The sequence below is a fragment of the Notechis scutatus genome, chromosome 4, assembly GCF_049901735.1.
Source record: "Notechis scutatus isolate UNSWTSFEM ecotype Mainland chromosome 4, rNotScu1.2, whole genome shotgun sequence".
NCBI classification, from domain to species: Eukaryota; Metazoa; Chordata; class Lepidosauria; order Squamata; family Elapidae; genus Notechis; species Notechis scutatus.
In genome coordinates, this window is record NC_142012.1 from 15511188 (window position 1) to 15526923 (window position 15736).

The 15736-nt window shown below is 37.4% G+C and overlaps 1 protein-coding gene across 1 annotated transcript in view; it reads right to left on the bottom strand.

Moving 5' to 3' along the window:
* Nucleotides 1–3252: 3252 nt before the first annotated feature.
* Nucleotides 3253–15736, bottom strand: part of SNCA (synuclein alpha) — a 46653-nt gene continuing 34169 nt past the window's right edge. Inside the window, exons 5-6 of the mRNA XM_087962849.1 lie at nucleotides 6509–6586; nucleotides 3253–3889 (exon numbers count right to left, since the gene is read on the bottom strand). Coding sequence (XP_087818975.1) covers nucleotides 3857–3889; nucleotides 6509–6586 — 111 coding nt within the window. The 3' untranslated portion in view covers nucleotides 3253–3856. The remainder of the gene's footprint in view (nucleotides 3890–6508; nucleotides 6587–15736) is intronic.

Consider the following 15736-nt stretch of genomic DNA (forward strand, 5'->3'; position numbering starts at 1 on the left):
AGAATAAGAGAAACAATAGGACAGGGACGGTAGGCACGTTGGTGCGCTTATGCACGCCCCCTACAGACCTCTTAGGAAAGGGGTGAGGTCAATAGTAGACAGTCTAAGGTTAAAGTTTTTGGGGTTTGGGGAAGAAACTACAGAGTCGGGTAGAGTATTCCAGACATTGACCACTCTATTGCTGAAGTCGTATTTCCTGCAATCAAGTTTGGTGCGGTTAACATTGAGTTTGTATCTATTGTGTGCTCTTGTGTTGTTATGGTTGTATTTATTGACAGGTAGGACATTGCAATGTATGATTTTATATACCATGCTTAAGTCAGACCGAAGACGGCAGATGTTATTTTAAAAATGTACAGCCAATCATACAATCCCAACGTTTCAAGTTTTCAATCTCATGGTGCTCAAGTTGTAAAGGGCAACCATATTTTTTTGTCTTCATATTAATATTTCCTTTCTACTCCCTGGAATTCTTTTAAAAGTAATGGCTCTCCTCTGACCTACTTTTCTGGTTCTCTCATGCGTTCTTCCCACCTACAGTTTTTCCATCTGTCAGGCATTTTTATATCAGAAGAGCTTCTTAAATATTTTTAAATGCCAGGTAGTTTTACCCAAATAGCCTGGATCTACTTTTAAGTGGATGATATTTTGTTATTTTAAAGAAAGGAAATGATTCACAAAAGGCTTTCTTTTATTCTTAAAATAGAATTGCCCACAATAATAATAAAAAAAAATGATATAGCCAAATTGCTGACCTTGGAAGGATGAAAGGTGGAGTCAACTTTGAGCCGGTCAGTATCAAACTGCTGGCAGTCAGCAGAATTAGCCTGCAATGCTGCATTCTAACCACTGTATCGCCACAGCTCTTTTTTTTTTAAATATGCATCAACCTAGGCATTATGGAAACCATGATATATGACTTAACATATTGTGTGAACCCATTTTATGCAGTAAACAAGTCAGTGTGGGAGTGGACATGCTCTTTACTGCACCAGTGTTTTAGATTAAAAATGTGTAGAAATTGTAAGGAAGCAGACTGTGGTTGGTTTATGATAATATAAGAGAGGGTGATAATTTTTTTCAAATGAAGTAAAGGCTGGCTGTGGCAAGCTATCTTATCTCTCCTCCTTTGATCAAGAGATTGGATGAAATTATCTCCAAAATGCTGCCAGTTCCAGGATTCAAATTAAAACAACTTTTATATCCATAGGTTGATCAAGGAGGAAAGTATATTGGTCAGGAACAGTGTAGGGTTGTTAGACAGACTTTAATGTCATCTAAATCTGTTTTATTACAAGGCTTACTGGTGTGGTTAGTTCCTGATTTGCAACAATCTGCCCAAAGTGGCAAAGTCAACCAGATTACCACATGATGGAATGCACCCTTGATCCATTGTTACTAGTTACTAAAAAGGTAGCCTCCATCCAGGCAAAAGCAGAGAGTAAGTAACAATATTTCTGCATCTCATTCATTGCCTAGACAACCTCATGTATTATTCTGCAGGCAGCATTGCCTGATACTCAAAGTCTACATCGCAAGACAAGGTATCTTTTGGTTCTTGTTCATCTGATCATTGTATGGGTTTCATTTGCTGGGGTCAAACTCAGCTGGTCTTTGTAGATATGCAGGTAATCAAACAAAAAGAGACATTTCTTTTATCTGGGAAAGAGGCGTTGCCAACTCTCGAAGAATTTCATTAAAATGCAGCATATTATTCATGCGCTTCATATCCACACATCCACACACACTCACACGGAGGGTTACCGTGGCAACCATAAAAACCTATAGGCAGGAAACTTTTCAGCCATGGGAGGGCAGGTTTTCAAGAAGGCACATGAACCCAATAGCATGGCTGCAAATAATCTTGCACCATGAATAGTTTGGGTGATGTTTAGCTAAAAAGTGTGGGGACAAGGGGAAGATTCAAGTAACAAAATGATAGCATTGCTCTCATCTCATGGATAAATGTTTCATATTTTCCAAAGGCACTTGGCTGAAAAGAAAAGGCAATAAAATGACAATTCAGTAGCACCACATAGTAAATAATTAATTGATGACATCTTCCAACATGTCGGTGGCAAAATACATTTTATTTTCTGCATATGCTTTGCTTAAGGGAATGTTTGCTGTGTGGTTACTAAGTTTGCCAACTCTTGTGTCCAGAAAATGTGTTAAAGTAGAAACAGGCCAAAGCTGAGTATACTTCTATTCTGCTTTATAAAATATTAAAATGATATTTCCTAACAATGAAACTTTTATGATAAGCTAAGTTGTGTACTTGCATAAATCATCTTAACTAAGCACACATTGAAGAAGAACCCTTGTGGATCAGTCTGATGGGCCATTAACATCATGATTTGTGACTTCTACTGTAATCAGCCAAATGTTTCCAAACTTACTGGTTACAAACAGCGGTAAAGGCAATAATCCTCCCCAATTCTTCACCAACTGATTCATTTATATTCTCCCTTTGAAGGAGATTAATGCTACGAAAAGGTCATTATGAACGCCCTGCTGGGCTAGCAATGATTAAAAACTATTGATAAACTCCTCTACCAACATTTATCTTATATTACAAAAGCTATTAAACACCCGGTACACATTGTCATTTACCCTGCTGTCATTTCACGTGCTGTTTTTTCAGCTAAGGCTTTAGGCTTTTAAAACTATAATAAGCCTGCAGAATATTGTTTGGAAGAGAAGTGGAGTTAAGAAGGGCAGATGGTAGACTCCAAAGCAAGCTGGTGTCTTGATTTGTTCCAACGTTAGTTAGACAGGCAACCCTTGATTTACGATTGGTCACTTTGAAATTCTGACATCCAGACCTCCCCTGTAGTCATGTGACCACATTTTGGGTGCTTAGCAACCGCCCGCATTTATGGCCCTTTCAGCATCCTATAATTGCAACTTATGTTTGGGTTTTTTTTTCTAGAAACTGATCTTCACTTCTAGGTTCTGGGGTGGTGGTGGGATACCATTAGTGAAAAATAGGAGCATTTAATAGCCTCTTTATGCACTTAATGATTGCCTCAAAAGAGGACATGAAATCAGGTGTGGTCATATGATGACTTGTCATGTCTTTTAACTGAAATGGTGGGCTCAAATTCTGGTAATAAGTAGAGGACTACCTGTAGTTCCCTGTGTTTCTATTCACAGCAGTCAACCTGTACAGTTATTAATATGTATGTGAAGCTACCTTAAGAAGAACATTTTGGGATGGGAAGGACAAATTATTCAGAGCCAATTTAGTAGTTCCTCTTTGAACAGTCAATGCATTTTATTTTTTCCAGTTGGCCATCTTTATTTACAGATACAGGTTAGTAAAACCTATCACAAAACAGTAATATCTCACAATTAATATTTATTTATAGGTGCATAGTTCATGCTGAGTTACTTTACATATATGTATATATGTATAGAAATATATTAACAACTTTCACAATGAGGTCATTCTCAGACAACGAAGAATGACCATAGAAAACATTTTAAAAACTTCCATACCATAAACGATACTAAATTACCAATGATCCAGCAATAAAACATTTACAGCTTTCTAAATAAGGAGTAGACACTTAGGTGTTCTTTAAATTGTTTTCGGTGTTAAGAACTTGAAGCCACAATATCCAGACAACAGCAATGGCTCTTGGACCCAGGCTCCATTTCAGGCGGAGATTGGTCACAGACATGGAAACTGAAAACAATTATAGATGCTCCATTCACTGCGGATGGAAAACTTCAAGACACTATAAAAACTATAAAAAGTAGTTTACACATTGGAACTCAGCACTTGTACAGGACAAGATGTTTTCGTTGACAGGTAGCAAGAGAGAGAAAGAAAGAAAGAAAGAGAGGAGATTCAAGCTTCTGGTTCATAATCCTGGTATTCTTCCTGTTGGAAAAGAAAGAAGAAGGAGAAAATCTCAATTCAGAATAAAATGTAGTTGTCACTAAATGGTAGATTGTCAGATCTGAGATGGATGGAAGATTGCAAGAACAAGAGATCTGAAAATACAGACCTCTTCTCAGTAGATCTCAGAACAGTGGCATAAAAGGTAATGGGGGCCTGTTTCTGTTTAGTCTTCATCCTGAGATATATTCTCATCCCTTGAACTTTGTAGAGCCTTTAGGAGAACATAGAATTGGCTTGCTAAGAGAAATTTCTGGTGAAAAAAACAACCCACCTCCAAAACAATGTTTTGTCTTTGTTTCCTACTGCATTGTGTCAGGATTTAGTTCGGTACCTCTAAATTATTATCTGCAAAAAGGGGCTGATGTAGATTCAAGAAATATAATTCCTTGTATCAGAGATAGATCAAGTTTCCTACAAGATTTGTAAGCTGTGGAGAAGAGAATGTGTAGGTGGACACATCTGAGGGGTATTTAGGATAGACTGAAACAAGACTCATTTCTTTTAATGTGTGTGTTTGTTGTTTGTCTCTCTTATGTTTATGTGTGTATATTTTGTGTGTGTGTGTGGTATATCATGCATACTAAGGAACTTGGAATGAGAAAATCTGTCCAAGTTGTGCTTTCTACTAGGAAAGTAATCAGGTTCTTTATTCCTTTTCCTGAAATTCCTTTTGGTTTTCTCATTTCTTTGAGATAGGCTAGTAGAGGAACACATATTTTAAAAAAAAGGAGCCTAGAAGATTGAATATGATATCTCCATCCCATCTATTGGTGATCCATTCCCTGAAGAGGAAATCCTTGCTTCTATTCTTGGCTATGGCCATGCATTCTACATGGGCCTGCCCTTGAAGACCAACCGGAAACTTCATCTGCTCCAGAAAGAAGTAGCATGGGCAGTCATCATATGCCCAGGTAATGCCACTATTTTGTAAGATTGCGTGTTGACTTGTGGGTATGATTCAAGATGTGGGTCGCTGCCTATAAAGAATTACATGGCATGGAGCCTGGTTGCTTTGCAGATCGCCTATCTCCCCTACTATTTGCCTGGTCGGTTTGATCTAACATGGCTAGCGTTTTCAGGTTCCTTTGATTAAACAATGCCATATCTTGGGACCTCAGAAATGCGGCTTCGTTTATGTAATGTCTGCCTTCAGGAATAACCCTCCCCCTCCGATCCATATGCCTCTGTCAGTTATACAGAGGAGGAAAAAGATAAATGTCTTTATGCATGATAAATATGCACTCCTGAATGGTGCTAGTCCTTTGAAAAATGCTGTAAATGCTCTCATTCACAATCTTAAAATCTCTCATTTTGTATTTGGAGACAGGATATCTTCGTAAAATATTGCTGTAAGAAAGAAGAGGTGAAAACATTTTGTTGAAATCTATCGTTTAAAACAGCTTTGAGGTGTGGCATAATTAGGGTTGTAGGGTTGCATATATATTTCTACATTTAATGTTTTAGAAATTGTGTTGTGGTTGTTGTTGTTGTTTTTTGAGATTGTGATCAAAGGAATGCCTTTGGTGGGCATTTTGTAGCATAAAGCTGAGACAAGATTCTCAAACTGTTATTGGATTTCAATTTCCTGTCAGCCCCATCCAGAATAGTTAATGGCTCAAATGAAGGGATTGTAATTCAAGAACTTCTAAAGTATTTTGTCTACTGGCTCTACCATAGTTATGTTTTTCATATAGCTGAGTAATTTTTGTTGTTGCCAGAGTGATTGTAGTAAAGATGTCTACAAAATGTTTAGCTTATTTTGTTTCTTTTTTTGCAGAAAGGTTACTGGCATTCCTAAAATAGAACCTCGGAATAATAATGCACATATTTTTTTTTAAAAAAATCAATTCATTTCTTGTTTCTATTTCTCTACCCACTTGTCTTTTGATGCAAATAGAACTTTTGACAGCAAGAAATAGATTGATTTTGACGGTAAATGTCATTATGACAATTTATGAGCTTTCAGAGATTAGAAATTTCACTACTTTTATCAAAGCTCCACTTGCTTTCCTCAACATCCATTTCTCCTGAACATCCATTTCAAAATTTCTTGAGGGTGAATTCACCATCTCAGGGTTTACCAGCTTGTTCCCTATAAATAAATGCCAGATATGTTTATTCCCAAGATACAGGTAGTCCTCGACTTATAACAGTTCATTTAGTGACTGTTTGAAGTTACAAAATGGCACTGAAAAAAATGATCTATGGCTGTTTTTCATACTTACACCACTGCAGCATCCCCATGGTTACATGATCAAAATTCAGATGGGAACTGACTCACATTTATGACTGTTGTAATGTCCCAGGTCACCTGATCACCTTTTGACAAGGATAGTCAATGGGAAACAAAGATTCATTTAACAACCATGTTACTAATTTAACAACTGCAACGATTTATTTAACAACTGTGGCAAGGAAAGTGGTAAAATGGAACAAAATTCACTTAACAAATGTCTCAGCAACAAAAAATTTGGGCTCAGTTGAGGTCATAAGTCGAGGACTACCTATATTTCAAACAGAAATGGACAGTGTCACATCTTCTAAATTAGGCAACCATTACTGAAATACTTTGTGGGAAGATGTCAGAAGTAGATTTACCTCAGGCGGCATTTCATAGGCCTCGTTTTCTGGATCTGCTGGATTTGTGTTTCCTTCTGGTGTAAGACCTTCTTCATTCTATGATTAAAGTAAAACATAAAAACACATATTTCTTCCCATTGCCCCATTTTCAATACGATGTTTTGCCATTTTGCATGACAAATGGAGTACTGAATATAACTGTATATCACATAGAATAGGAAACACCAAACATTCTCAAATATGGGTAACAAGCTCACACACAAAAAAATCAACTTTATGTAGAAGACTCCTAAATATATACTGAAATTCTAAGACTAAAGCCTTGATTGCATCATAGCCTTTCTGAGAAGCCATTAAAAATGATAAATTGCCAAGAAACCTTGATGGTTTGATGATACACAAAGTTTAACAATGTACTTCCATTATGAAAGTTAAAACCATTGTCTTAACGGGACCCAGACTCTGGCTGTTTTTCACTGAAGTCCAATTTATGCTGTTCATTTTTTATTTGAGTTACTGATATAGAATTTTCTGTTGTCTTAAATCATAAATCTGGAACCTCCTGGTGGAAGGATGAATCTTTGGTAATATATAACACTTCACAGAATCAATTCCCTTACACCCAGTCTGGGTGAACAACAAATTACAATTGAAATCTTATCTTACTCACTTCCTAAATGAAATTGGTTAATGAGACTCCTTGTTCTGACAAACACATTTTTGCAGAATATTTGTATGCTTCACAACCTACAAGTATGCCATACTTTATAAGAAACTCTTGATTTACAAATGTAGTATACTGGTGATACACTCTGCTTTTTATACATTGATCAATATGGAATAATTTATATATTCTACATTGTGGATTACAAGACCTTTTTTCACACCATAACACTAGGATTCGCTGATTAGAAATTTAAATGAACTTCAAAAGAGTGGGAATCCATAGTTCATTAAAAAAGGCAATTAGAGAAGTGAGGACAATTTTACAGGGTAAACAGAGACATTGGCAAAACATTGAAAAGCAACAATTATAGATTTAAAAATCTTTAGTTGCAGATTCTAATGAGCTATTAGATGCAGTACTAACAAATAACGTATGTTTACTTGCAGATGAGTTCCTGGTATAGTAAGTTAAATAATCTTTTTAAAACCATCTTCAAATAATATATTTCAATCTAAATATATAACTAAGGTTATGAGAACTATTTTTCCTCTGTATTGCAACAAGTTGTATTTCCTCTGTATTGCAACTGGGTTGTTTGCTGCTAGTAATACTTAAAACATCTTTTTAGATCTGTAATGGTTAGCAAGGAAAACCCTAAGAAAGATACTACATTCTAAATCTTTCAAAGTTGCTGTGATATAAGAAGAAAGAGATTGAAAATTGGCAAAAGAGAATATTTGTAGCTCAGATTTGAACTGTGGGGTCCTTGGTGTTCTCTGAGTTTGGTGATTTTCTTGCAGGTGTTTCATTACTAAGTACTGATGATATTACCTAGTGTGATAATGAAACATCTGCAAGAAAACCACCAAACTCAGGGAACACCAAGGATTGAAAATTCTTTGAGGAGTTTTCGAAAGATATGACAAACCCACAGACAAAAACTTGATGCAGATATCGGAGACAAAGAGCCATACAATTTATAATTTATTTCAGATGAATATAATTAAAGACCTGAACCAAAGGACAACATAATTAAAAGACTACATGGGGTTTCACCTACAGAGCATTTAGTCATACAATTAATCAAATCAATGTGATTCAGAAATATTATCTGTGTTCAATGTTAAACAGTCCAAGTTAACTTTTCTTCTTCAAGAAAACTGAAAATGGCTTTAAATCAGGAGGAGTCTGGTAGGACCATTTCTGATTTACATACGTTAGCATGCACATTACTGAGTTATTATTACAAAAATATATGCATTTTCATAAAATGTGTCAATTGGAAAAAAACTGTTACCAGATTCATCCTCACATGACCCTGCCTACAATAAAAATGGAATTAAAGAATATATTTCCTTTAGATATGCCACCTATTCCTTTCTCCTGTGTTGCCTCATCAGTCACAAGCCATTGTAGAAAAAGACGACCATGTTTTGTGGAATAACAGTGATTATTGAGCCTCGGTGGCACAGTGGTTAGAGTGCAGTACTGCAAACTGCTTTTGCTGCATGCCAGCTGCTTGCAATTTGGCAGTTCAAATCTCACCAGGCTCAAGGTTGACTCAACCTTCCATCCTTCTGAGGTGGGTAAAATGAGGACCCAGATTGTTGGGGGAAAGAGGCTGACTCTGTAAACTCCTTAGAGACCAGGCTGTAAAGGACTGTAAAGCGGTAAATAAGTCTAAATGCTATAGCTATTGCTATTGTCCAATGTATCATGGAAGAGACATGAGTTGGTATAATATCAACATTCAAATTCCTTAAGAAATTTGTTCATTTAGTTCTGCAAATGCAATGCCTATGTATACAGTATGCACTATACATATATACCCTCCATATATATAGAGAGAGAATTTTAAAAATGTGGTTACTATAGTTAACAAATACCATGTTTTTAAAAAGATTAGCTGTTTTTAAGATTTAGAAATATGAAGACATTTTCTCTCCCAACAAACTGATCATTTGTCTTGGATATATTGGATATCAATGCTGCTAATGATCATGAATGTAACATGATTGTCCTTCTGTATTATTACAGAACAGACTCTGGCTTTGGTTTGTTAGCAATGGAGTAGATCAAGCAAAGCATGCCTGTGAAATGTCTTTATAACTTCTACCATAAAGAATGTGTGCTATCTATTGCTGTCAGTTGGAATGGATCAACTCGCCACAGCCAACTCACCATAGCCAATTCGCTGTGGCCAATTGACCATGGCTAAGTCACTATGGGATATTTTGCCACAGAACAATTTAAATTTTAAATTTTATATATATAATTTTTGTCATTAACATTTTATTCTGTCCCTACTTTTGCATCCTTTCTTTAGTGATTTTATTCCACCGTTTCTTTGATATTAGTGTAACTCTTGTCCTGCAACAAGTTAGCCACGATGAGTTGGCTGTGGTGAGTTGGCCACAGTGAATTGTTATAGACCTCAGTCAGTAGCAGGAAATGTATGGTTTTCTGATTTTGACACACTCAGAATAAAGATGAAAAGAACAAATTTTAATAGCAAAATTGTAGAGTTTAAATTAATGAATTACTAGGACATTCTCAATTATACTAAACATGAATTATTTAATATAATATAAGAGCTGTGGTGGTACAGTAGTTAGAATGCAGGATTGCTAACTCTACTGACTGTCAGCAGTTCGCTCCTAACCAGTTCAAGATTGACTCAGACTTCCATCCTTCTGGGGTTGGTGAAATGAGGACCCAGATTGTTGGGGGCAATATGCTGACTCTGTAAACCACTTAAAAATGGCTGTAAAGCACTGTAAAGAAGTATATAAGTCTTAAGTGTTATTGCTATTACTAATATGCCCAATATATACAAGCTGTAATCAAGCACCCAGACGTTTCAAATTTCAAATCCCATCAGCCCCAGACAGCATCATGAGATCTTGGAAACTACTGGGATGATAGTGCAAAGCATTGAAAGGCCATCAGGTTGCTTACTCTCGGTTTACTGTGTAAATGTGCACAATGAAATGATTGTAGAATACATTGGAATGACATCCTGAACCACAAGTTTTAGCCTAGGATATTGAACAAAATCAGCCAGTGTAACAAATTCATGTTTCAGGTGTATCTGTATCTCATGATCTTAGAATGTTGACTTGCTTAAATCATGATTCAAAGTACTTGAAGAAACATGCCAAGGAAATGCAGACAAAATATGCATTCAGTTTGGAGGTAGGGCACTCAAATATCTGAGCATTTACATGCCTACAGTAAAAGCCTCCTAAAAGTCTAAAATATGTAACTCTTGTTCCAAACTCCCCCATACAAGATTGTGAAAAGCATGTTTCTGTATCTGGTTTTCCTATCCTTCTACCCAACTTGATTTCAAATTTCATTTAGTGAAGATTTTGCTCTGGTTTCCTGGTTGTGATGTTAAAGAGTGGGTGGTTTTAATTAGACAGTTCTTTTTCACACTGCAGACTTCCGAGTTCATCCAGTTTTCTGATCTGTAAAATCCCAATGGGAGATCTTCCTCCACACTTTTGACATTTAAATTGAAACATAGACATTAGGTGGGGGTTGCAGACTATTACAGGGTTCACAAAAAATCCTTTTGATTACACTGTATAACTGGTCAATTCATTTGGCATCCTACCAATGAAAGTCCCAAAGGTGTTTTTTTCAAGAGGCAATTGGACTTTCTGATTTTTCTTTGAAGATGTTTCACTTCTCATTCAAGAAGTTTCTTTAGTTCTGACTGGATGGTGGGGAATGGAAGGATTTATACTCCTTGCAGACAGCTGGTCATCTGCATTCTTTTAGCAGGTTGTTAAGGCCATCTGGAAGTTTATCTGTGTTGTCAGAGTCACTTGAGTAGCGCAAATGGGTTTCTTGGAACTGTTGAAAAGACTGTGTTGTAGATTGGAGATAGATGATGTCATATCCCTCCCCTTCTGTTGAGAGAGGCTGTTCAATGTTGACATAATGGCCCCTTTAACTCCTCTTTCAAATCAGTGGTTATTGTTAGGAATATAAGTCACCTAACAGGTATTTGGGTTGGAAATATATAAACCAGGATAGACATTTTAATACTGTATCTTTAAGAGAGTCCTGGAGGTATAATTGGGTGTGGTTTCTCAAATGGCATTAAGATGGATCCAGAAACCTGGGTTGTTTAGTTTTAGTCTTAGTCTCAGAAGAGAGTCTCAGTCTCTGTTTCCTTCTGTTGGAGAATATTGCCGTTTCTCATAATTGACTGATATTCATGGATTTGATGTAAGTCTGATACTGAACTGTTTATGATACTGGACTTTGTTATTGGATTATCCCTGGACTGAAAACTGACTGATCTTACCTGTGAATGACTTTGGACTGCTTATCTTGAATTTTGCTTAAACCTTTATTGAAAGTAAAACCCTACATTTACTGTACAGTGCATCTGTGTGCTGTGTGTGTATTATTCAAACACTACTCTCTATACGTCTCCCTGTATGCGCTCATTCTCCTAACGGGGAATTACCTCAACAGTTATCTCTGTCCAAAATGTGGACTTTCCCCCCCAAAAAAGTGGCCTTTGTCTTTTAAATGCAGATGGACTGCTGAATCTAGTCCTGATGGGTTTGTTCTGCTATGTTATGCCATGCGTTTATGAAGTGGTTGTTTTGTTTCCCCAATGTACAGATTTGTGCATGGCTCACTGCATTGTACTGCATATATCATGTTGCTCAATTTGTGTCAGGGTGTTTTATCCTTGGGGTGGACTTGCTTTTGCCTTAGTGTATTTTGGGTTGGAAGTGTGCACATATGTTGTATGTATGTTCCATTTCCCACTATCCTGTCAGAGCTGAAGAAGCTTCTTGGATGAGAAGTGAAACTTCTTCAAAGAAAAACCAGAAAGTCCAGTTGCTTCTTGAAAAAGCACCTTTGCCATGATCGGGATGACTGAGAATCTCCATAGACATCTACCAATGAAAGGTTCAATTAAATATTCTCAATCCCATACAAAATAACCCTCCATTTCCATTACATTTGAAATAACTGAAAACCGTACAAATTTTGATAGATTATGAAAACTAGCACTTAGCAGCAAATTTGCTCCCCAGTATGCAGTGTTTTCTTCCTAACATATAAAAAAGAGTGCAGAACACAAAATATTCCAAGGCTGAATCTCTAATTAAGCTTCATGGCTTCAGAAATCCTCTTCCTCAAATGGCTGCACATGTTAATTAGTCCTAAGTCATAAACATATAGAAATATTTTTTTTTCTTTCCACCAAAGAAGCAGGAATTGCATTATCTATTATTTTATGTTCATTTCCATTCGCACCACGTTCTTAATAACAGCGTACAAGCAGTCAACAAAAACCATCAATAAAAACCATTACAACCAATAGTGGAAAAAAAAGATGAAATGAGAACTACTACTTGCTTCATTGGCTACCATCAAGTCATAAATGCTGCACACATTAGCTTGGTCATAGCTAGAGGCAGAAATGTCAAAAGAGCTGCTGTCTGATTGATTTTGGGACAGGGGGAAGCTTTGATATCTAATTTTTAGGCAATTTATGACTTGCAGAAGAGCACACTGTTCTAAACTGGTCCAACAATGAATTGACAAACATTGTGCAATTTTCAGGATTGGTGTGATATGAATTTTCAGGATTGGTGTGATATGAGACATTAAATACAGGTAGTCCTCGACTTACAACAGTTCATTTAGTGACCCTTTGAAGTTACAACGGCACTGAAAAAAGGGACTTATGACCATTTTTTCACACAACCGTTGCAGCATCTCCATGGTCACGTGATCAAAATTCAGATGCTTGGCAACTAACTCATATTTATGATGATTGCAATGTCCCAGGATCATGTGACCACCTTTTCTGACCTTCTGACAAGCAAAGTCAATGGGGAAGCCAGATTCACTTAACAACCGGGTTACTAACTTAACATCTGCAGTGATTCACTAAACAACCGTGGCAAGTAAGGTCGTAAAATGGGGCAAAACTCACTTAACAAATGCTTCACTTAGCAACAGAAATTTTGGGACCAATTGGGGTTGTAGGTCGAGGACTATCTGTATCTAGTCTACAATCTAGGAGTTTCCAAATCATGTCCTAGAGTTGACTCACACAGAATGGTCTTCTATTTAGATCACAAATCACTATAGCTGTAGTATTTCTGAGTGTAGCAGACACATCAGCTAAAACTGTGCAAGGTACTCCAGGTCACTAGGACAACACATGAAGTTCTTAAAAGGTATAGAAAACTGCATCAGCATATAGTACATTCCTTTCTGACCCAACCAGTCAGCTTGGAGCTCAGCAGGAACATACGTACAACTCTGTGCTAAACCTTGGAGAGAGAGATGGTTCCCTCTTGCCTTTCAGAAAGCAAGTGATCAAGACTGAAGATTCATCTATTAAACACTGAACCTCTTAGGAACCATTGTTTTTGTGCACTGAAAGAATACAAATCCATATCTTCCCAAACATTCAGGGATGGGGTTTTATTTATTTATTTGATTTGTCAATCCCTTACAAGATAATAGGTATAAGTATAAACATGAGTAAGAAGAAAGGAAATAGGTACGAATAAATGGAGACAATAGGACAGGGATGGTAGGCACGACTATGCACTTATGCACGGATTCTATTGGTTCGCACTGGTTCAGACGAGCCGGATGTTAAAGTTACATCTGGTTTGCCGAACTGGTATTTAGACCAACCGGCTGGCCCTGCCCACCTCAGCCCCACCTCCCAGGAGTCTCCATGTGGCCCATTTTTGATAGAGGTAAGTGCAGGGTCCATGCGGAGGCTCTGGGTGGGGGAAAAATGGGCCTTCCAGAAGTTCAGAAATGGGCCTGTTTCCAGCGTCTGGAGGATCTCCAGAGCCCAGGGGAGGCCGTTTTCACCCTCCCAGAGGCCTGGGGAAGCCTCCAGACCCTTGGGAGGGTGAAAAATGCCCCTCCCAGAAATACCAGAAATCTAGAAAACATGGTCATGCCTACCCAGCAACCGGGCAACAAACTGTTGGAATTGTTGAATCCCACCCCTGCAAACGTACCAGTTAATATGTTAATGAGGTTACACATACAAGTTTTGATCCTTTTCTGTCAAAAGTGAAGCAATGTAGATCACAAGAATGAAAGCTTTCACAAAGTAATTAGGTCTGCAACATCAGTTTATGTGTGAAGACCTTAAGCCCCCTCTTCTAATATAATTTAGACCATGGGTGTCAAACATGATGTTTTGTGATGTTTTTCCCCTTCGCAGAGCAGGGATGGACATGGCCTATGCATAACACATCCGGCCCATGGCCCGCCAGTTTGACAGCCCTGATTTAGACCCTTCTCTGTGAATCATCCGAACCTTTTCTTGAACCCCAGCTTATAGTTCATTATGTTTATGCATGGCGTGATCTATGAAACTTTCCTTAACTTGGCAATGCAATTCTGGATGTTGCAGATTCATTGTTTTGAGGGAGGGTATCAGATTGTATGCAAGTTTGTCTGTGTGTTTTTACCTGCTGAACCCAACCAAAATGTAATTTCTCATTACAGAATTAATCTAGATCTTGACTCTCTGGATATTGGCAATAGTCTCTATTTAATGAATCATGCTTAATATTGTGGGAAAAATAGAATACATTTTTTTTACATAGGTTAGCTTTTTCAAACTTTATTCTGGGTGAAGAAAGAAGCAAGAAGCAAGAGCTGGATGCAAAAAAATAACAACTAAGAACAGGAACATGGGAGATGGTAAGAAAGGAAGAGTAGGGGATGCACATAAACAAAGAAAGAGGAAGGCTTGGATATATAAGGGGAAATGTGGACAGTTGAGGTATCCTATCTTGGCACCAAGGAGAACAAACAAAAGCAGCTCTGCTTACAGCAATAATTATGGCTACTCACCTGTCTTTCCTCTTAGTAAGTAGCACAGTCAATCAGGAGTAGCACAGTATGGCACTGTCTCTTCTTGCTTATGTTTTGCTGTTCCTTCAATCACTGTCCCCTCAACCTTTTCTCTCTTCAAGGCTCTTGTAGCCTCTTTCAACATGAATGCATCCCTGAACTTTTAGCTCTTTTAAGATTCCAGCTGGCTGGGATGTTCTAAAACTAGACTTTATATGGGAAATTCCAGACATGGGATAACCCTTCTTATTACATCCTCACAATAGTCCCCACTTTCTTAAGAAATCTATGGCAGCAAAAAGCCAATACCAAATTGGTTTAAATAAGAAGCAACATGGAAAGAAAAGATGGCATTTCTTCAGTCATGAGATCAGAAGAACTAGCATATTTTCTCCTGAGAACCTTATAGAAAGCTATTTTCCTTGCGGAGTTTATAACAATGTCCTATCTCCAGTCATGGCTTCCTGGTATGCACTGAAATATTTAACACCTTGACGCAGCTACAAGTTCAGACCTTACTTAATGAGGACATTTCATCACATCTTGCAACAGGGACAAATTAGATGCTCAGTTGTGCTTGAGTGTCATGCATCAGATTCTAACTGCCTCAAATTTTAATATAACTTCCAACTCAGGTCTAGTTTTAAGAGAGAGAGGTCTGTAAGGCTCATGTCCCAGAATCTGCAACACCACAATGTCTAAAA